Here is a 23832-nt window from a genome sequence, read left to right as displayed (position 1 = left end):
CACAGCAGCACATTTATATCACAAGAAAGAGCTACAATGTATCATTGTATTAAAGCACAAGAAAAAAAAAAAGAAAAAACTCAGTCCAGACCAAAGGGCAGACAAAGTATATAATACAGATATACTGTATTGTACCCCTAAGAATAAATAAAGATAAAAGAATAAAAGAATAAAAGGATAAAATAAATAAATAACAGCAACGGCAGATGGGGAGACATTACATTTGTACCCCAGCAGCGTTCAACGCTCTGATAGAGACAGGCACAAAGGAATTTCTGTACCTGTTCTTTTTAACTATGGGGGCACGAAGGCGGAGCCCGGAAGGAAGCAGCTCATATTCGAACCTCAGAGGGTGGGCATCATCTGATCGGATGGACTCAGCTTTCTTCAGCACCTGTTTATTACAGATCTGGTCCAGGCTTCTGAACTGGGTTCCGGCTATTTTTGAAGCCACCTTCACTATTCTCCCCAGGGAGTTCTTGTCTTTAGTACAAAGATTACCATACCAGCAGATTATGGAAAATGAAATGACAGACTCCACAAAAGCACTATAGAACATTTTCATCAGAGTTTTATCAACCTGAAATTTGGCCAGCTTCCTAAGGCAGTAAAGGCGCTGCTGACCTTTCTTACACAGCATTGCAGAGAGCTCGCCTGATTGGTCGAGGTGAATGCCTCCTTGCAGAGAGCTCGCCTGATTGGTCGAGGTGAGATTGTTGAGAGCCTGAAATCAGAGGCAGGGGCGATCACTGAGGTTTACAGTAATCTGCTCTCAGAGCATTTGATTTACTGGTAGCTGAAAAGGAGTTGTGATGTGAACTTTTCACCAAATAATACAAAACAAAGTTGCCTACCACAACTTTAAAGGACTATATATATTAAATCTCACGCCCCTAAGGTTTTCGAATCCGTTGAAATTTTTGAAATTGGTTGTTCACTGCCAGAGATATCAACCGAAATCCACTCTGTGTGTGTGTGGGGGGGGGGGGGGGGGGGGGGGGGACTGGGCTCGCGTGGCCTTCGTTTCCACGCCCACCCCTCAGGCATTTGGCTGATATCAAACTCCAGCGGTAATGCACATATATGCTTGCCAACCGCCATAAAAGTCAAAGAAGAAGAAGAAGAAGAAGGCTTCGACATAAAAACATTTAGTAGAACAAGAAAAAATCAAAAATAAAATTGCCTCCAAATTGCACCAAATTTAAACCGAAGTATATATGTCGGGAGATGTCTTAATAAAAAAAAATTCATGCATTTTAAGGCATTTTCCAAGGAGTTACGCGCATCTGATGTTGTAACTATTTCATGTAAAAATGTGTAAAAACGGGTACATTGCTCAGCGTTGATTTCGTTACTTCAACGCACCTACTACTAGATGTAAAATTTGATGAGCTTTCCAATGCCGCCAGTCCCGTGCCTGCACGTGCTTCCGTTCCCGAGATATGGTCTCTTTGCAAGGAGCTATGGAAAGCTAATATTAGCTACCCTAGGCTAGGCGGTGGAAAAAGATGGCTGCCTTTTGTTTTTCTTCAAGACCTCTGAAGGGGCGTGGAGGACCTCTAGAGGCGGGACCATGGCAGCACAGCCCACAAGTAGTGTAGTTCATAGGTGCTCGACTTCCGCAAGGCGGACTTGGCCCAGATGACGCAAAACGCGTTGGCTGGGCCAAAAAATATGTGAGAGATGGTTGATATCTCTGGCTGTGAACAACCAATTTCAAAAATTTCAACGGATTCGAAAACCTTAGGGGCGTGAGATTTAATATATATTCATATTCCCCACGGGAAAGCCGTCCTTTAAGTCACCACCAGTATGGTAAAATGTAACTACCCTTATTTCTTCTTCTTCTTTTATGCAATTAAACATTTATGCCATCAGTTGTGGTCATATCAATTACCTTTTGTGTCAACCTAGGCTATTTCTATCTGGCCAAATGACTAACGCTGCTTCTTGAAATTGAAATTCTTCCCCCACTCCATCCATACCCCTTTGAAAGAGGAAAAATGCTCACTATATAAACTTGAGTTTAATCCAGGAATTGATGTATGGTGTTTTACTCCAAAGTATAATTGATTTTAACATTTCATTTCCCTGAGTTTTCTTTTTGAACTGTGGTCAAATGAAAGGAAAATATCACATATATCACAGGATCCAATTATACTGCTTAAAACATCACAACAATACATCAATCAATCAACCAATCAATCAATCAATCAATCAATCAATAAATTGAATATTCCGAATTGGAGTATCATAGCCCAAGTGTTGTAACTGTAAATCCCATCCTTCCACACAGTTGCTGGTGTAGCACAGCAATAGGAAACCAAAGTGCTCAGCTCGGTGTTAAAATCGGTTCATGATCATAGTTTTCTTTAATATGCTTCATGCGATCCAAATAAGTTACATTTCACTTTTTTATCACAATGCATTTTTCGTTTGTTGTTTTTGTCTGTCTAAAAAAAAACTGCTCTGACACCACGCATAAAATGTGATCTTATCTATTTGAAGGAAAACGATGGACACCAGAAAAGGTACAAAAAAAATAGCAATTTAAAAGAAGAAATATATTCTGGAATCCCTGGAGGAGATTTAGAAACCTATTGAAAGGCACGGCTGAGTGTTAGTGTATGGGTCCTTTGAGGGCTGCTCAGTAAATGTCACAGACGATGACCCCATCACAACCAGGAAGTGTCACAAAAATGGCACTAAGAGCATTTCAAAGGACTCCATCCAGGACATCCCCTGAGGCTATTTCTTCACACAACTACCCATAGGTAGAGCTCCGCCCCAACCAGATGTGTGTAGTGTGCGTGTGTGTGTGTGTGTGTGTGTGTGTGTGTGTGTCCTCTACACGTGTCTATGTGTATCTCTGGGCTGCTCTTGTCTGTATGCACCTGCACGCACTCACATACTCTCACAGTCACATACACACAGATGTACAGACACACAAACACACACACACACACACACACACACACACATACACACACACACACACACACACACACACACACACACACACACACACACATTCTCTCTCTCTCCCTATCCCCCTCTCTCTCTCTGTCTCTCTCTCTCTCTCTCTCTCTCTCTCTCTCTCTCTCTCTCTCTCCTAGAAAAAAACTGATGATGAATCTGCCCAAGGTCTCGAGGCAGAATTGCTTCTCCTCCTGGGAATTGCATAACGTGTGAATATGCATCAGGATAACAATAGCTGTGTCTGTGCCCATGCCATGAACCTTGAAATGTGAAAATCACCCATTCCGCCCAGCAGAGGAGAGGACATGCACCCAGGAGATGGCAACCACAAGTGAAGGTTCTTTCTCACCTGAATATCTTCTCTGGGGCCTGCTCTCCTGTGACCAGGTCGTAGCCTTTCTCCAGGTTCGTGTACGGCCAAGGACTTTGTCAGAGGACAGAAGAGAGGGAACATTAGATCAAAGGCAGTCATATGTACACATGTATCTTATTCTAATCTAAGTATACTATGTATGGACAACATGGATTATAAGGGTCTACATCAGTGGTTCTCCACGGGGGGGGGGGGGGTCCAGGGACCACCAGGGAGGGGTCCTTGAGGGGGTTCCAGGGGGTCGGTCCCCAGTACATTAATGAATGGTTGATTTTACCATTATTTAATTTTCGAGAAATTAACACAATTGGAGAATCTAGAGCAATGACTATTTTGATCATAGTGTCACTGTTCTCTCTCTGCCTACAATACATAGTCATGGAATTCTGGACCAAATCTGACATTGAAAATATTCTCCCATTTGGGTTCAAGAGACAAAATCTCATCAAATGGGGGTCCGTGGTTCTAATCCGGACTAAATTAGTGGTCCTTGATATGAAAAGGGTTGAGAACCACTGGTTTGCATGACATGATTTTTGTTGTCATAAATTTGACAAATGTTCTAAAGCTGGGCTCAAATGACAAGAGTTTTAAAACCCTAACCCATTTTGAAATCGGGTTACATCACACACATAAGGAGAAACTTCACCGACTTTCTTCTCTCAAATGGCAAACTCAAAAATACAAGTTCAGAACATGATGGTGCATCACATCACACACTATAATATATTAAGATGATCTTGCCCGACAGCTGCTGTACTGTATGCACAACTCATGTGACCATGGAGAGACGGGAGACAGTCAGATGTTGACACACATAGGAACAGAGTGGGCTGTCCATTCCGGAGGACCAGAGGCGAGAAACCGTTTTAACACATTGAGTGCCACAGCGCTTCAGTAAAATTGTCTGCAGCCTGTGCCAGATTCACTTCCATTCAGTTGAAAACAGCTATAGAATTTTTTCTATTATGGCTATATTGACGGGGCTGGACTTTAATGAAACATTGAACACTCCTGCTTCTTCCAAAGAAGAAATTTTGTTTCTAGACAGTTCCATTATGAAATGACACCCTCTGAAAAAAGTGCACTTTCAAGGGTTTTCTGTCGTTTTTTTTTTACTTTCCAAGATATAGTCACTTTTATGAATACCTTTTGCACTCTAATTTCGAGCACATTCACTGACTCTGGCTGGTGTTTTCTGATGTGGTGGCGTGGTGTGGTTTCTGTGCAGCCTGCACCCCCCCCCCCCTCTCCACCTCTGAGCTGCGGGCTCCTCCCACACGCACAGAGTTTGTTTTCTCGACTCCGTTTTTGCCCCGGACGGATCCCAGCGCGCATCAAGGAAATGATGCGCGCTGGCAAACGCGACTGAACGAAAAGGCTTGGCCGTTCGGCTTCGGATGCTGGCTTTCTGGCAGGAAATCGTGTGGAGATAGATAGAAGCATAAGAGCTCAGTTGTGAGCGCGGATGCAGCCGAGCCCACTCTCCGCTGCAGACAGAGCAATCTGTACGGCTCTGGCTGAAGCATGCATCGGTTTCCCCTTTGATCACGTCTTTCCCTGCTGTCTCCTGTACAAAGTAAAGGATCTGAGGTGGGTGGCGCAGCTTCCGTGACGATGTTTAAGGTGGCGCCGTGTGATCCCTTGAAGGGATTCATGCTCACTGGCTAGGTACGACCTTAAACAGCAGAATTATGGAATAATATGAATTATGATTTTAGGACGTCCACAGACGTCCTTGGCACTCCTCGTTACTTTTTTTTAGGACGTGCACAGACGTCCTTGGCACTCAATGTGTTAATAGTAATCATAATCTGTTTGTTAATATAACGTTGTTGGTAGGCACCGTCACCTGTCCCGACAGTGACGGTAAAGTTGCATTATCTAATGTTGAAAGGCATAAGGACGTGACGTCGGGTTGCAGATACTCGCAAATATCAGACACGTATAGAAATTATTGTGTCCAACGGTTCAGGCGGGTTCAGATTTGATCTGGATTCTGGACACAGCTCACATTACAGATAGGCTGCGTGCCAAACTTCTGTTCCGAGTCCGACCGAGACTCAGGTCCAGATATCTCCTCAGATTCTCGGGTGGTTGGGGCCAAACGCTAAACGCCAAAATCTCTTGTAATCTGAGCCAGCCATTAGAGAGAAAAACCCTGTCACACGTGGATGATCTCATATTGTAGTTTTTCGTGAACATAACTAGAACACATCAAATATTCCACACACACAGTGCTCATTAGAGCATGTTCAACATATACAATAAACACCATAGTGGAAAAGTAACGTCGCTGGATCAAAAGAAAGCTCTGTTTTTTCATATGAATAAGATTACCCTCCTTTACAAAGTGGTGGACAGGGATTTGCTCGGTGATTGGTGCGGAGGGACTACTATTCAATTGATGACTGGGGGGATTTACATAACAAAAGGCCCGGCTGGCTTTTTATTGACCGAGCTATTGGGCCAGACAGCTAATCAGCACGCAAGGTCGGGAGTGAGGAAGAGGTCTACTTGACTGAGCTCTCTCTCTCTCTCTCCCTCCCCATGTCCTTATCTCTTTCCACTACAGTGTTTATCTCTCACTTTTCAGTCTTATCCTCTCTTATTCTCTCTCTCTCTCTCTCTCTCTCTCTCTCTCTCTCTCTCTCTCTCTCTCTCTCCATCCTCCCCTGCCATTGTGTTTCATTAAATAGCGTCCCCGTCCCCTCTGTCTTGTGCCTACTCGCTGAGGCTGCAGTGACAGGTAGTTTGCAGATATGGGCCCGGATAGAGGCGGAGAGGACTTACCCTTCGTTGCGACCCCAGTCGGTGCGGACGCAGAGGTGTTGATGCACGGGATCGGGGGAATAGCCCTCGTGGCAGCTGCATTCTCCTGCGAGAGAGTCAACGAGAGAGAGAGAGAGAGAGAGGCGAGAATGATGACGGATACATTCGTTTATCCTCAACAGTTGAATTAATTACCCCGTGTCTCAACCGTTCCCGCCCTGCTCATCCGTCAGCGCGGTCCAATAATCAGCTGGTATGCAAATTATTCGGCAGCGACCGCTCAGCAGCCAACCCCCGCCCCCCACCCCGTGTTCTCACAACCTACCATGATAGTCTGACCGCAATTTGTATATTTTCGGCTCTTCTACGGCGAGCCTGGTGGCGATAGTATAACTCTTCCAAACCCTCAGTAATTGTCAGATGCAATCCGGCGTAAAGTGGTTTTGGAAAGATCACAACCTTTTTGTTGAATGTTGCTCTTTGGGTGTGACCGAACACTTGCATAACTGGGGCATCTTTATTGTCATCCACACAGTTTCATAAAAAGCATCATTTTTAAACTCTCTAGAGTTCTGTAGACAACATTTCTTTACTAAACAATCTTGTTACCCAAGCAATCAATTTGAGTGTTTTCCCTCGATGCAGCATCAAAATCATCTGTCAACACAAACTACCGACAGAAAACCTTTTCCTACTTCCTCCAAACAACATAATTGCGCTCCAATCGTCAACTCCAATGGATGGTTTTGTCGTCTCTCGTCATCAGTTTGCGTCTACCTTGATAATGCATAAGATGGACCCATTATATCTGTATACGGTAGTTATCAAGGAGATCTGTTCAGGAACATTATCTCTGTACATGCCATCGAGCCGAATGGGTTTTGCGAGGCATCTGTGTGCAGCAACAAAGCATCACTTGGTGCATCGACAATGATAGTTAATTCAAAATGACCCAACCCTGAAGAATAAAACCCTCTTAGTTTAATACTATTTCAGTTCAGGGCCATTTGGCACAGAAAAAAAAACAAAAACAAACCAAAGCTTTGGAGATTGCACAATGTCTCTCACCATACAGAATCCTGTAGATTTTTGTACTTGTCGAGTGAAGCGATTTTTATTCTAATTCTGTTTAGAATGTTTAAGAGAATCGTTCCCGGGGACGGAACGGAACGAAAGCAATCGTTCCCAGTGAGAAAGCAGCCCTAGATTACACCAACATAAATAAAAGGGCAGTTGACATAAAGTGTGCGATATGGATTCAAACATTTTGCCTGTTTCTCATATTCCTCTCCAGCCTCTGGGTTACAAGAAGGCATCAACTGTGGACAGCTGGTGCAGTTGGATGCATTTTTCATCTGACATCCTGGGCTATTTTAATGCATCCAGGATTAAAGCATTGGAGTTTTCTAGCTGGGACCTCCTCCGATGATTTATGATCTGTCCAGATATATAGGCTGGTAAATTCATAAAACATCAAAGGAAATACCACACACACAAACAGGGCCTGTAGAGAGGCGTAGAGGGGGCGGAGTTAGTGTAGTGATATTTAACTGCTATTTCTAAAGAGGCGTAACTCCTACTCTGGCCTCAAATGGACAGAGTAGGGCAGAACGATGTGGCATTCCTAAATGCCCTCCGAAAAAGCGGACTAAGAAATAGAGAGGCAAAGTGAACGTCACTTCCTGCTTCAGCACTGTACCAGAGATTTTCATCCGCCATATATTTTCCCATGGACATTTCGTAAAATGCTTAGAAAAAGAGTTTTACTGGTTCAAACCAAACGGTTCAGCTAACGCTATAATCGGGAGAGACCATAGAACATTTAACTCGTACCAAAACTTTAAAAAAACAACATTGAAAAAATATTTTCTTCAAACCCGCATTTTTTTTAAAACGTTTTGGTCCGAGTGAAATGTTATGCGATCTCTCCTGTTTCTAAATATATCTGTACCGTTTGGATTTGAAGCAGTAAAACTTTTTTTATAAGCATTTTCCGTAATGTCTATGGGAAAATAAATGGCGGATGAAAATCTCTGGTACAGTGCTGAAGCAGGAAGTGACGTTCCACTTTGGCTCTCTATGGACTTCTCTAGTTGAAAAGATCATTAGCATTGGGGAGAGCAAGCCACTGAAGACATGTAGGGCCATGTGAGTTCAGTCAGAGTAACACCAAGCTCAGCATGGACAGAATGCACAAGCTCCTAATCCTTCTTCTGATAATTACAGAGCCACTGAAAGATGGGCTAAATAGAAAACGTGTCACGGGCTGATATATACACTCTATCTAGAGGATATGTGCAACCAAGTGTCAATTTATTGGTTACAATACAATACTTCAACTCTAAAGGTATTGAATCAATGTACACTTTCACACAATGCCAACTAAATGGTTCCCTTTTTATGAACAGTAAATCTCACAGTGTGTGTGTGTGTCTGTGTGCATGTGTGTGTGTGTGTGTGTGTGTGTGTGTGTGCATGTGTGTGTGTGTGTGTGTGTGTGTGTGTGTGTGTGTGTGCGTGCGCGCGTGCATGTGTTTGTGTGTGTTTGTGCAACATCCATCGTTATTCTTTACTGTCAAGGAAGCATATAGATTTCCCATAACCCCTTTCGTGAATACCACAGGGACAATGGAAACAAAGAGTTGCCTTCTCCCTCTTGTACATTAACGATTATTTTTGTTTTGTTATCTCCACCAGGCAGAGACCTGGAGGGGATCATGTGTTCGGTCGTGTGTGTGTGTGTGTGTGTGTGTGTGTGTGTGTGTGAGAGAGAGAGAGAGTGTGTGTCGGAGTGTATTCATCTCGCATACTACTGGACCAATCAGCCTAATATTGTATGTGCACATATTTATAACGGCCTCTCGTGGTTGTGGCGATTCACAATTTTTGATCAACAAATTATTAAGTTATTGACTATTTGAGATGGTCATTGTCTGACTGCTGACTCCTCACTCCTCTGGCCGGTAGGGCGCATAAATGTGCAACAGTGGGGGGTTAGAGAAGCGAGCTTGTGACCGGAAGGTCGTCGGTTCAATCCCCTCGGGACCGGCAGGATAAATCTGGGTGGGGAAAGTGAAAAGGCAGCGCTTGCCCCTCCCTCATTGCCACCACTGATGTGCCCTTGAGCAAGGCCCTTAATCCCAACCGCTCCAGTGGAGCTGCTCAGTCAGTGGCTGCTGCTGGGAATTTAAATCCAGGTGTCCGCGGTGGTAGGCGGGTGCCTTTCCCTCGACACTACCCAGACGCCCACTGTAGCTCGCAAGTTAAGGACAGAACGTGTTGTTAGCAGTTATGTTGAAGAGCAGTCTTGACAATTTGAGGCACGACCCGTCGTGTTTTAGCTGTAGTGTGTGCAGGCTAATTGGCTAACGGTAAGCTAGCGCAGTGAGGGAGTGGGCGAGCGAGAGTGAGGGACCCGGGCTGCCATCACGGCGGACAGAGGTGTGCTGCACGGTATCAACTGTGACTGTATCTGCACGTATGAGAAACAATTTGTGAGGAAAATTAATTTGGCAGTCAGCAAAGACGAGTTCCTGAATTCCGTGTAGATATACGCGTAGCGGAGCCTGGCAGAGATCTGCACTCCACTGAGTGCACTTTTCTATTTTTTTTTATTCGATTCTCCCTTCATGATGAACTGTTTACCATATTCAAAAGCATTTTTGTAATGCGCGATAGTGCCTTTGTTTATGCCGAATTAAATTGCCCTATGTAAATTGAAAGCTCTGAAAAAATTTAAAAAATAAAGCTAGAAAGTAATTGTAATAGCAGCGATACAGCGTTATGAAATGAGAGAATATGAGAAGTAAATTGTAAAACAGGGTGTAAAAAAACGGTGCATTCATTAGCATTCAAATTATTCTTAGCCCTGGTGAAATGTTTCAGAAATGACTCAAGCTTGCCAAACATTGACACGGGCAAAAATACATTAGGATTCACATCAGTGACTCACATGGCTGGAGGTAGTATGCACAGCTTATTTCTGTCAGCACCAACTATTTGAATTAGCAACTTTGAAAGTGCAAAGTGGATACATACGGGTATTCAACAATTGCCAGATTCTTTAAGCAGAATATTACTGAATTGACCGATGTTGAACATAGTCACGATGAATATTTCAAGCCAAGTACGTAACATCTTGCCTCCGAGGTGGTTTCGTGCGTTCTCTCTTGGCTGTCTGCACTGATAGCGTTCGAGTGTCACGTGACCGTTGAACAGAGGCGAACGTCCTCTCAAGTATAAATGCAACACCATAAGTGACACTTTCTTTTTCGTCTGCGACCATGTGCTGAGTGACACTTTATAATAAGTATAAATTAAGCTTTACTAATACAGTGAGGCTTGACTGATTGTTTTAGCTAGTTATACAACAAATAGGGTTAAATAGAGAGCAGAAATATCTGTTTTTTTTCCTTATTTGAAAGCACTAAGTCAATCTTTGAAAGTCTGTTCATCCAAAACAAAAGTATTCCAGCCCAGCCTGTACATCTCTCTCTCTCTCTCTCTCTTTCCCTCTCTATCTCTGTCTCTCTCTCTCTCTCTCTGGTAGTTTCCATAGTAATGGTAAATGGCCTGCATTTATATAGCGCTTTTATCCAAAGCGCTTTACAGTCAGTAGGTACATTCACCCATTCACACACCGATGGCGGCAGGTTACCACGCAGGGTGCTGGCACACCAACAGGAGCAATTTGGGGTTCAGTGTCTTGCCCAAGGACCCTTCGACATGCAGACTGGAGGAGCCAGGAATCGAACCACCGACCTTTTTTATCCAAAGCGATTGGTGGACGACCCGCTCTACCTGCTGAGCTACAGCCGCCCGTAGTAATGACAACTTATTATAAGAATCAATAATGACGAGAAAGTTTTTATCTTCTCAGCAATGTGTGTGGTCTCCAGTACCGTTCGACTATGTCATGTGCTGTTCAATATTTAGTGCAGTAAAATATGCTCACACCACTCAGAATGACCCAGATTAAACCATACAGTCTATTGATTTGAGAGAATAATAATAATAATTACTGGCTTCTTTGATCCAAACCTTAGAAAAGTGTATATGATATGGATCAAATGAAGGCAAAACGGCCCCATGGTGAGATGTATACGCGTAGATGCATATTCAAAGCCCACATGCTGCATGTGAAATGCTTTTTAAGTGGATCGATGGCTTCTGTGAAATGTAAAGTCAATGTTCGCTATAGCAACCTTGCTATTAGCATAGCTCTTAACATCTCTCCTATTGACTGCTCTCTGTTGACCTATGTGGAGGCATAACACATTATGGCCATTCATGCAACACCATTCACATTTTATGGCCTCGTTTTTAATAATTCACCGGCTGAGTTTATCGGCTCAACACATCGATTCATTCAGTGCCAGTCAAAGGAAAGCAGTGATTTTTCTTTTCTTTTTGTCCGACCGACGAACAAGAGCTACTGAACGGCCTTCACTCAACAAGGTGGGAAGAAGCGAGAGAAACAATCACAAGAATACATCCATTTCAGTCCAAAACATCAATTTGAATAAGTCCAATTAAGAACTGTCTGTAAAAGATGAGTAGAAAGTGATCTGTTGGATAATTGTTGCATCAATGCCTCAAATTCAGTGCAATTATTTCTCCCACTCAATTAAAGAACGTCTATTCTTCCGTCTTAATTGTATATTTTGTTTGAATGGAGAGACTCAGTCATGTAGATGTTTGCCAAAAGAAAAGACAGCTTGTTTTGGGGTAAAGTTTTGAGTTTAAAGTTTGAAAGTTCTGCGCGATGCTTTTCTGTTCATAAAACAGCTGATATACAGATCACTTCTCTCAGCCAGAAGGGACATCCATCACTGCAGTCTCCACTTTCTGTTTCTCGCCAATTCAGCCGCCCCTCGCAGCTCTCAGCCGCCCCTCGCAGCTCGCCACATTTTGGGCACATATTCATCTCCCAGCCTCCCATCTCTGACACCAACATGCCACACAGCATGTGTCTCTTTCTTCCACACACACACACACACACACACACACACACACACACGCACACACACGCACACACACGCACACACACACGCACACGCACGCACGCACACACGCACACACACAGGCAGACAAGCATGCATTCTTCCGCCCCTACCCCAAAAACACACACACAGACACACACACGTGCGCGCGTGCACACAAGCATGCACGCACACGTGCACACACACACATGCATGCACACACATGCACTCACACACACACACACACACACATGCATGCACGCACACGTGCACACACACACACACACACACACACACGCGCACACACACACACACACACACACACACACACACAGACACACACACACACACACGCACACACGCACGCACGCACACACACGTGCACCCACACATGCATGCACACACATGCACTCACACACACACACACACACACACACAAACACACACACAGGCATGCACCCACACATGCATGCACACACATGCACTCACACACACACACACACACACACACACACACACACGCATGCGACTACCAAAGGCGATACTTAACACTTGACAAAATTCATCTTGTGCACGCAGGTCACATGTTATGCAAAGTCATGTGTGGACAGGGACGGACTGGGACAAGTCATGTGTGGACAGGGACAGACTTGGACAAGTCATGTGTGGACAGGGACGGACTGGGACAAGTCATGTGTGGACAGGGACGGACTGGGACAAGTCATGTGTGGACAGGGACGGACTGGGACAAGTCATGTGTGGACAGGGACGGACTGGGACAAGTCATGTGTGGACAGGGACGGACTGGGACAAGTCATGTGTGGACAGGGACGGACTGGGACAAGCACATGGCCTTGGACTTTTTCTTTTCGACTTTTCGACGCCATTCCCACTATATCAATACAGATGAAAACGGATTGCCATTTTTATCACTTTAATTTGGTAACTCTAACCAATAAATATTAAAATTAACCAAGACCAGGTAACAATAAATTATAATTAACTATAATGTGGTCTAATGACAATAAACTAGGAACACTGACTAGGTGGAGCAAAGGGCTGGGCTGTAGAGAGAGGATGGAGGAAGAGAGAGGCACTGAGCCTCTTCATGCCGTTCATCATTGGCAGTGGAGATGGTGCTGGTGCGTGCACACAGCTGAGAAGGTCAGTGGTTTCTGCTGTATTATGCCTCAGCTTCACGGGACTTTATTTTTTATCCCTCAATTTCTCTGCCCAACCTTTTCCTTTTTCATTTCCGTATGGTTTAACATTTTTCTCTCCAAAATACTGCTGTCTGATCACGGTGGCCGGCTCATCTGACCGATGAGCGAGTTGGTGTAGGCGTCGCTCACTCCCTGCTCTCCCTCTCTCTCGTTTTCGAAATAGGCGCCTCGAAGTCTTGAGGCTCAGCGGGAATTGTCCCGGTCCTCCCAATCGCCCAGTCCGCCCGCCACTGACCTAGGATGATGTGGGGCGACAACCCTGTCATCCTGAGATCTGTGGGCCTCGGCCGCTCTCTTCTCACAGCCGATATGTCTATTTATGTTGAGTCAATTGTTATTTCACACTATGATATCTGAGGCGAGCGAGGCTAGTGAAGGTTGGGATCTCCTGCTCGAACCATCAGCTACACCCATCTGGTGTCACCAGTCACCAATCAAGTGTTACTGGTTCGGCCCTTCCACATTCTCCAGGCTGTTGTGCCTGGAGAATGCTTCTCATCATCAATCTGATGGATGGATTCTTGCATGTTCCAGTGGTGCTCAATCACATGAGGTATAGACCTTATTCGAGTGACGTCACTCACGTACGGGCACGCCCACTGCCGCCATGTTGTTGACATAGCGCAGCCGCTTTAAGTGACAGCCTATGTAAGAGCAGAGTTTATAGGAAGCTAGCCGCCGTTAGCGTTACCTGTATCGTTCCAATTGTGTTGGGACGGTGACCTGCGTTACACACGGCTGTAGTCATGACAGCAATAAAGTCCCCGTGGTTTGTTTCTATCTCTACCGTCCACAGACGTGAAGGGAGCGAGACTGGGGATGCGTCAGCAGCACAGGAGATGTGTGGATAGTTGGGAGAGACAGGTGAAACTTTCTGACAGCTCCTCACAGTCTGTTCACCTCGTTTTTTCTTTTGTTTATTATTACAGGCATTAACGGCAGCATACAAACAACAACTCTGGGGTTTTTATTGCTGTCATCACTATCGCTATTTTGTAATGGAACAGAAACGACAATAAGGCCGTTACTATAGTTGTCAGCTGCAGGACGGTACGTCAACAATATGGCGCTGTCCGGGGTTAGCGAATAAGGTCTATACCTGCATGTTTCATTCAGAGGTCAGGCATATCAGTTCAAGGTGTTGCTATTTAGGCTCTCCTCCAAGCCCCTTGTGTCTTCTTCACCAGGTGTATGCAGGCAGCCCTGTCCCCAGCGACCGCCAAGGACAAACCCTCCTCCAACTACATGACTGTCTGATCTGCTCCATGACCGGGAATGAATGTTGCAGCACAACAGAGATCATCCTTGAAATAGAGTCCCGCAGGAATGAGTCCGGAAGAACCTGGATGTTCTTAGCACTTCTGGCTCTCTCACGTGTAAAAGTCAATGGGATTTTTGTAGGGGAATTTTGGTTCAATGCTTGAAATAAGGTCTGTGGTTTGACAAAGGTTATGGAAAGAGCGAACCTTGTGTTCCGCGAGATAATCCTCACAATAATGAAGACCACTTTTATGATTACCGAAGCATAAATGCATTTCTTTTATTAAATGTGATTCTCAGAAAATGCTTCAAAAGTCATAAAAGTGGTCCTCATTTTGTGAAGATTATCTTGCTGAACACAGAGTTTGCGGTTTCATAAACTTTTGTTAACCACAGACCTTATTTCATGCTTTTTTTTTGGTTTCTTTTCTTTTTAGAAAAGTCATTCAAATCAGTCAGTGCCAGTGGCAAGTATTATTATGCGTTAGCTCTGAAATATCTGGAGGAGAGAAGTTAGCCAGGCTGCAGCCGGGGAAGGAGCATATTTTCTGGCAGAGACAGAAAGTGAATTGGTCTGCTGATACTGTGATAACAGTGACGCAGAGAAGACCTGGGCAAGACACTGAGACAAAAATCAGATAAAATGTGATGTATGGCATCATAACAGAGATATTTCGGATTTAGAAAAAGTAGTCTGATAACTAAATGAAAAAAATCTTACTAAAATGTCAAGCAAGATTAGGCAGCTAAAAAGCAACAGAGAAAGGAAGTGGAAGATCAGAAATAATAGAAATGTACCACAAGTAAAAAAAAAAAAAAAAAATCTGATAGCATTGAAAGAATCAAAGGACGAATAAAGAGAATGAGGTGGGACTATTTTACAGCACTGGTCTCCGAGTTGTCCAACCTGTTCGTCAGTATCCAGCCCTGCAAGGTCAGACCAGTGAAACATTTTATAAATTCATATCTTTGATCGCAAATTCATGTTGAAATCAAAAGGCAAGGTTATGTATCACATATGGTATTAGTTAAATTATCATGCACCAGGCTGGCTCTGCCTTCATTAGTACAATATTTGAAGAGCCACTCAGCCGAGGATAGCTGGGATGAGACACCCAAAGCTGTAAGATGGAGTTTAATGTGAGACCGTTTCAGTGGTACATTATCTTCCCTCCTCCACACAGCCTGTGTTTTTATGTTGCTTTTCTATTACTAAGAGCAAAGAAGCCATTCTCACATAGGAAATGGACATAGAGACACTGGCTGTGGTGGGTGCCCTGATGGCTCACAGAGTAAAGCCTGCACCATGTAAGGCTCAGTCCTTCCTGCAGCGACCCGGGTTCGAGTCCGACCCACGGTCATTTTACTACATGTCCTCTCTGCTCTCTCTCCCATGCCTTCCTGTCTCTCTCTCGAAAAAAGAATAAAGACGTCATTCTCCCATATTCTCATGGCTTCTTTGCTCTTATAGATGAGGTTTTCACAGAAACGACACAGTTCCGAAAGGGGCTAGTCAGGTGTGTCCTATTGCACTAGTGTGTCCTATTGCACTAGCAAACACTGCAACAGGAAGTGAGCTGGGTTTTAATTCAGAATGTTTATGTTGTCAAGTTGAAACGGTCTATAGGAGCCACTCTCACCTAAGTGTGTGCTCGCAAATGGCATGGGTGTTTTCAGAGGAACAGGGAGGTGACGGGATCAGGAATCCAGTCGTTTGTATTCTTCCTTTCAGGGAACTACTTTGTCTGGTAAGCCTTGTGGTGTCATGCACCACAAGGTGCATGACACAGAAATAAAACCTACCTACTATCTATCTATCTATCTACCTACCTACCTATCTATCACAGCAAGTCTCTCAGATGTGTAGATACAATTGTAGAGGTTAGGTTAAGTTAGGTTAGGTTAAACGAGACAAGAGAACAGATCGCCTAAATGAATGTGTGAGCCACATGTAAAGAGTCAAATAAAGGATAAACAGATAAAAAGAAATTGTTCAGCATTCATTAAAAAAAGAACATTTAATTACTGACCAATACATATAAGTTGAGAGCTTTACTTTAACAAAGTTGACTGTTATAGTGCCTTCCAATATGTTCTTCAAAATGACTAAGCATGTCTTTTTGCTGTAAGTGCCTCCCTGTATATTACAATGTACCCGAGTGGCATACTATGCACTGCAGCTTGAATACGTGTCACACAAACCCCACCACGCTCCAGCACCTTCGAGTCCATCCAGGTGCACGGGTCGTGTCCCAAAGCTGTCTAATAGTTTAAAAATGGCTTCAGCCGTTGCCCAGGTCTCTAAGGGCTTAACAAAAGAATACGTCCTGAATTGAGCAGCTGTCATGGCTGTCGTGCTAGACCAGCTAATGGATGTCTTTGGATTTCTCCAGTTGTAACACATAAAACTCACTGGTCCATATTCATAAAACTCACAGGCAGGGTTAACGAGGTGGGAGTAGGTACAGTAAGACCATGGCAGGCAGGGTTAACGAGGTGGGAGTAGGTAAGACCATGGCAGGCAGGGTTAACGAGGTGGGAGTAGGTACAGTAAGACCATGGCAGGCAGGGTTAACGATGTGGGAGTAGGTAAGACCATGGCAGGCAGGGTTAACGAGGTGGGAGTAGGTACAGTAAGACCATGGCAGGCAGGGTTAACGAGGTGGGAGTACGTAAGACCATGGCAGGCAGGGTTAACGATGTGGGAGTAGGTAAGACCATGGCAGGCAGGGTTAACGATGTGGGAGTAGGTAAGACCATGGCAGGCAGGGTTAACGATGTGGGAGTACGTAAGACCATGGCAGGCAGGGTTAACGATGTGGGAGTAGGTAAGACCATGGCAGGCAGGGTTAACGATGTGGGAGTACGTAAGACCATGGCAGGCAGGGTTAACGAGGTGGTAGTAGGTAAGACCATGGCAGGCAGGGTTAACGAGGTGGTAGTAGGTAAGACCATGGCAGGCAGGGTTAACGAGGTGGTAGTAGGTAAGACCATGGCAGGCAGGGTTAACGATGTGGGAGTACGTAAGACCATGGCAGGCAGGGTTAACGATGTGGGAGTAGGTAAGACCATGGCAGGCAGGGTTAACGAGGTGGTAGTAGGTAAGACCATGGCAGGCAGGGTTAACGAGGTGGTAGTAGGTAAGACCATGGCAGGCAGGGTTAACGAGGTGGTAGTAGGTAAGACCATGGCAGGCAGGGTTAACGAGGTGGGAGTAGGTACAGTAAGACCATGGCAGGCAGGGTTAACGAGGTGGTCGTAGGTAAGACCATGGCAGGCAGGGTTAACGAGGTGGGAGTAGGTACAGTAAGACCATGGCAGGCAGGGTTAACGATGTGGGAGTACGTAAGACCATGGCAGGCAGGGTTAACGATGTGGGAGTAGGTAAGACCATGGCAGGCAGGGTTAACGATGTGGGAGCAGGTAAGACCATGGCAGGCAGGGTTAACGATGTGGGAGTAGGTACAGTAAGACCATGGCAGGCAGGGTTAACGATGTGGGAGTAGGTAAGAGCATGGCAGGCAGGGTTAACGATGTGGGAGTAGGTAAGACCATGGCAGGCAGGGTTAACGAGGTGGAAGTAGGTACAGTAAGACCATGGCAGGCAGGGTTAACGATGTGGGAGTACGTAAGACCATGGCAGGCAGGGTTAACGATGTGGGAGTAGGTAAGACCATGGCAGGCAGGGTTAACGATGTGGGAGTACGTAAGACCATGGCAGGCAGGGTTAACGATGTGGGAGTAGGTAAGACCATGGCAGGCAGGGTTAACGAGGTGGTAGTAGGTAAGACCATGGCAGGCAGGGTTAACGAGGTGGTAGTAGGTAAGACCATGGCAGGCAGGGTTAACGAGGTGGTAGTAGGTAAGACCATGGCAGGCAGGGTTAACGAGGTGGGAGTAGGTAAGACCATGGCAGGCAGGGTTAACGAGGTGGGAGTAGGTAAGACCATGGCAGGCAGGGTTAACGAGGTGGGAGTAGGTAAGACCATGGCAGGCAGGGTTAACGAGGTGGGAGTAGGTAAGACCATGGCAGGCAGGGTTAACGAGGTGGGAGTAGGTAAGACCATGGCAGGCAGGGTTAACGATGTGGGAGTAGGTAAGACCATGGCAGGCAGGGTTAACGAGGTGGGAGTAGGTAAGACCATGGCAGGCAGGGTTAACGAGGTGGGAGTAGGTAAGACCATGGCAGGCAGGGTTAACGAGGTGGTGGTAGGTAAGACCATGGCAGGCAGGGTTAACGATGTGGCAGTAGGTAAGACCATGGCAGGCAGGGTTAACGATGTGGGAGACTGGGAGTAGGTAAGACCATGGCAGGCAGGGTTAACGAGGTGGTCGTAAGTAAGACCATGGCAGGCAGGGTTAACGATGTGGCAGTAGGTAAGACCATGGCAGTAGGCCTATTCATAAATGGGGTTTACCACCTCAGTTTTACTGCTTGCGCTACTTTGGCAGCACCACCTGCTTCTGCTCATTTACATAATGTAAGCAATTTATAAAAGCACACCGCTGTGCAAAAAAAGAAATCACTTGCTCTGGCAAGCCATAATGCAACACTTAATTTACTTATTGATTTTCAACCCCTTGATTGATTGATTTTGATCCGCTTTCCCCTGGTCCATCAGGGATAATATATAAACATTTGTTCAAATGTTTTCAAAGGGGTAGGCACTATGGATGTAAACAAATACAAACGCATTATCTGGAATGCGCTGATTATGTCCTAAACGGATGCACACCTCATCATGGCCTCTAGAGGGTGTGTTTGGCAGTGTTTCCCATCATGTATCTGTGGCGTCTCCCGATGTGGAAATGAACGTGAAACTTAACATTCCACAATTTGCTCCAAAGCTTGCATGTGTTAGTAACCGGATTTTTAAACAGTACCTGATTATGCTGTCTTACACACTTTAATGGTGGGTAACAACATTATTACCTTGTGGTACTTAAGTAACATTAGTGGAATTAGCTAATTTAACTGATAACCATAGCGATGCATTGCATTGAATGAACTACCAAGTGCCGTGGGTCTCAAAAGATGGACTAAAATGAATGTTAATATTACTCCCAGATCATCGAGAACTCAGAACTCAGAATAGCTCAACCTAGCATTGCAGATTCATCTCCAAAATCAAACACAAATTGGACAGAAATTCACAAAGTCTATTCACCTTATGTAACCCCGCCCACTTGACCCAGTTGTGTTATGACTTCCTGTTCAAAACACCATCTGTTTGACCTGCTCACTAGTACTGTACTGTCACAGGAAGTGTCAACACAATAGGAAGTATCTGGCTGAGCCCTGTGTTGGAACATAAGGTGAATAGCCTGCAAAGTAATGGTACTTACAATTCTACACTTCTGGTTCAAATCCAAACACAGATGTAGTGGCACTAAACAGATAAAGATACAGATAGTGGCGTTGTGTTACACCCCATAGGCAGTACTACGGTCATTTTATCACCTAAAGTTGCAGTACACTGCCACCGATTTTGCTGCAAAATGCTGTTACCACTGACGTTAATGAATATGGACGACTAGCTCTGATAAGGACAAGTTGTTTGAAAACTGACCGTGTCAGCAAAGCATCACGGTGCTGGTGTTGTTGGATGTCATTTTGGCATTTTCCCTCATTGCTCAACCACATTATCTGCAGTTGCTGAGCAAATTAATTAAGGGAGATCTACACAGAGAAAGGCAAAAAATAAATCCTCTGACACTGTTCATCACAGTCAGGTGCTGCCATCATTGCTACTGTCGTGGCTTCTTTTCATGAACACCATTTAGCCGCTATACGCCGTGTTTTAAGTTCCAACGCGCAGGCTACTCACAGTTTGAAGTTGGTCTTGTGTCGTCTTGGCCTCGTTCTTCTGTGTTGAATGCGAACTCAAAGAAATTCAAAAGCACTCATAAATAAAACTGGCCTTTCAGGGAAATGAAATCAAAGAACAAAGTTCAAAATAAAAGGTTCGTTTTCTAATAACCGTTAGGGTTGTGCTACAACCCAGGTTTTACGAGTGAGAACGAGAGCTCTCACTAGTGCCTTAAACGCTGCAACGCAGCCCTATGGAAGACTGTTATTTTGCTCCAAAATTACTTTTCATTAAAACCTGACCACCCACCCGTAGGTGGCGTGGTACCCCCTGGGACTGACACGGATCCACGTGACTACGTCACGTCCTGCCAGTCCAGGGAAATCACTCTAATTTCTTCCAGCCCGCTGAGATCCGACGCACCCCGTGACGCATCGACACAGCAAGGCTGGGTAGTGAGAGCTCTCGTTCTCACTCGTAAAACCTGGGTTGTAGCACAACCCTAACGTTTTACTTCGTTTCGAACTCAAGCTCTCACTAGTGCCTCCATTCAACCGACCTTGCTGCCGGGGAGCACCCCACAGGGCGACCCGAACGGCACCGGTGAACCACGGCCATATGGCAACGTTTATGCCTAACCGTCTGACATATTAGAGTGGCAACGATACTACTTTCTTGCCACCGACAGCACCGCGTGCGCGAACTGCGCACCGGACACGTCGAGACTGTAGTACCTGACAAAAGTGTGATGAGAGGACCATGAGGCCGCGGCACACATGTCCTCCACCGACACACCGCGCAACAACGCAGAGGATGTCGCAACACCTCGCGTAGAAAGCGCCTTGATACCCTCCTGGGGAACCTTGCCCACGGCAGAGTATGCCAACGCGATCGCCTCCACTATCCAGTGTGATAAGCGATCCTTGGAAAGGGGCCCGCCCTGGGCCCTTTGCCCAAAGCAAACCAACAGCTGATCTGTAATGCGTAAAGAACGCGTCCTGGCCACATAGGCCGAGAGCGCCCTTACGGGGCACAGCATGAGCAAACGTCTCTCCTCGCCCGTCTCTAACTGAACGGCGGGGGACAGAATGCTGATAAGTCTATGACCATAGACCTAAAGCTGACATCAATAATCTTAGGTTGGTAAGCCGGGTTAGGTCGCAACGTAACCCTGCGCCCATCATTACCACACAGGCCTGCTGCCCCGAGAGGGCAATCAGGTCACCAACTCTCTTTCCTGACGACAAGGCCAGCAGCAGCGCGGTCTCTAAAGACAGAACCCTTAAATCGGCGGAGTCCAAGGGCTCAAACGGATGACCCGTTAGCCCGTCCAGCACCGTAACCAGGTCCGATTTGGGGGGAAAAACGCACCGCGACGGCGGGCGCAGTTTACGCGCCCCCTTCATGAGGTGCAAGACCAAAGGGTACGCCCCCACGGGGCTCCCTTCAATTCCCCTATGGCAAGCAGAATCGCGGCTACGTACACCTTAAACGACTGCGGGGACTGACCCGCGTCAAGCAGGCTCTGAAGGAGACGGAGAACTGGTCGCACACTGCAGTTCACTGGATCCACGCCCTTACTTGCTGCATAGTGCATCCCACATTATCAGGCAAACCCTGGGCTAGCAACTGGTCCGGTTCAGGAGCCAGACCGCTAGCTTCCACCTGCCTGGGGAGGGGTGGAACACCTCCCCCTCCGCCTGGGATAGGAGATCGGCCCGTACCGGCAATGCCCAGGGCGGATCTTGCGCCAGGGAGACCAGGTCCGCAAACCATGTCTGCCTGTGCCAAACAGACTAAAACGAGCCGGAGGCGCTGTTCCCTCACCCTGTCCAACACATGACGGATCAGGGGGGGTCGGGGGAAACGCATAGAGCCCCTCCCTCGGCCACGCGTGTGCTTTTAGCGCGTCATGACCTAACGGGGGCTGTCCTCCTGGATCGAGAACCACAGTGGGCAGTGTGTCGCGCGCCGCGATGCGAGAGATCGACGCAGGCGCGACCAACCCTGGCCCAAACCTGTTCCATCACCCGAGGGTGGAGGCACCACTCCGTATAACGGGGATTGCCTCGAGACAGCAGGCCGGTCGTAACTCCGCCGTCCCGGCAGATAGACCGCTGACACTGAAAGGAGACGGGGATACACCCACAGGTGAATCCCCGCTATGGTTCAGCGCCCCCGACCGCACACCGCCCTGTTTGTTCAGGTGGGCGATCGCTGCCCTATTGTCCGAGCGAATCAGCACATGGTGCCCATGTGTGAGCCGCTGGAAGTGTTACCTCCGCATGCCGGGGGGACTGCGGAGGCAACGTTCTCTTTCGAGTCTGGCCGCACGCGGACTTGTCCGGCAGTGCGGTCCCCAAGAGAGCTCCCAACCAACGATGGGCCCATGGCGCCATTGATGGTGGGCTTGTCCTGAGGCAGAGCCCGGCGAATCGCCTTCAGCTCTAGCACGTTTATGTGGCGAAGCTCCTGAGCCTCCCACCGGCCGTTCGCCGAAAAATGCCCGCAAATCGCACCCCCTCCCCAGAGGGAGGCGTCTGTGCGAATCACCATCCTGAGCGGGACAGGGCCCCACCAAGTACCTCTCGAGAGGTAACGGGGGTCCGCCCATATAGCCATCGCCCGCCAGGCCTGACCTGTCAGAGGAACCCTGCGATGACGGTCCCCGGCCGAGTCCAGGCGAAGCCTGAGAACCATATTTGGACCACGAGGGCATGTGTAGCCTCCCTAGCGGGAGCACATGCAGTGCTGAGGCCATCAGGCCCAACATCACTGTGCACTGATGCACTGACACCGAGGGCACAGACCTAACGTCCTTGGCTTGCTGTCCGAACCGTGCGAGCCTGTCGCTCTGGCGAAAGGCTCGCAGGAAGTATAGCTCGAGCCCCAGGAAGGTCGCCGCCTGCGCTGGGACGAGGCAACTCTTCTGCCGGTTCACCAAAAAACCCTAAGGTTTGCCGGTGATCGGTCACCACCTTGGTATGTTTCGCGGCACCGACCCTCGAGTCGGCCGCTAAGAGAACGACGTTGAGATATAGGAAGACGCGGATCCCCCTCGCGCGGAGGGGAGCCACGGCTGCCTCCACGCACACCGTGAGGGTTCGCGGGCTCAAAGACATGCCGAATGGCAAGCCACAGAACTCGTAAGCCTTCCCCAGGAAGGAGAACCTCAGGTATTTCCTGTGTCTCCTGACCATGTGGACATGGAAGACCGCACCTTCCAGATCCCTGGAAGTAAGAAATCCCCCTGTCTCAACTTGAACAGGCGGGGAAGAGAGCATTCGGGACGGGACTTCCTCAGCGTCTTGTTTTTGAGACGCCGAAGGTCCAATTTTGGACGCATGGAGCCGTCCATGGCCTCCTCCTCCACGGCCAGATCGGGGGTCCCGTCGAACGTGGGTGGGCAAACTGTAGCGCGTATCCCCTCTGGA

The 23832-nt window shown here is 46.8% G+C and overlaps 1 protein-coding gene across 1 annotated transcript in view; it reads right to left on the bottom strand.

The window, feature by feature from the left end:
- The window catches only part of astn2 (astrotactin 2), a gene marked incomplete at both ends in the record, with an annotated part of 632381 nt that overhangs the window by 327886 nt on the left and 280663 nt on the right, over nucleotides 1–23832 (bottom strand). Inside the window, 2 exons of the mRNA XM_083657387.1 lie at nucleotides 3329–3403; nucleotides 6146–6230. Coding sequence (XP_083513513.1) covers nucleotides 3329–3403; nucleotides 6146–6230 — 160 coding nt within the window. The remainder of the gene's footprint in view (nucleotides 1–3328; nucleotides 3404–6145; nucleotides 6231–23832) is intronic.

Source organism: Poromitra crassiceps (genome assembly GCF_964638095.1).
Source record: "Poromitra crassiceps genome assembly, chromosome: 21".
NCBI classification, from domain to species: domain Eukaryota; kingdom Metazoa; phylum Chordata; class Actinopteri; order Beryciformes; family Melamphaidae; genus Poromitra; species Poromitra crassiceps.
The sequence above is the reverse complement of the archived record's forward strand: the minus strand, read 5'-3'. Positions and strand labels throughout refer to the sequence as shown.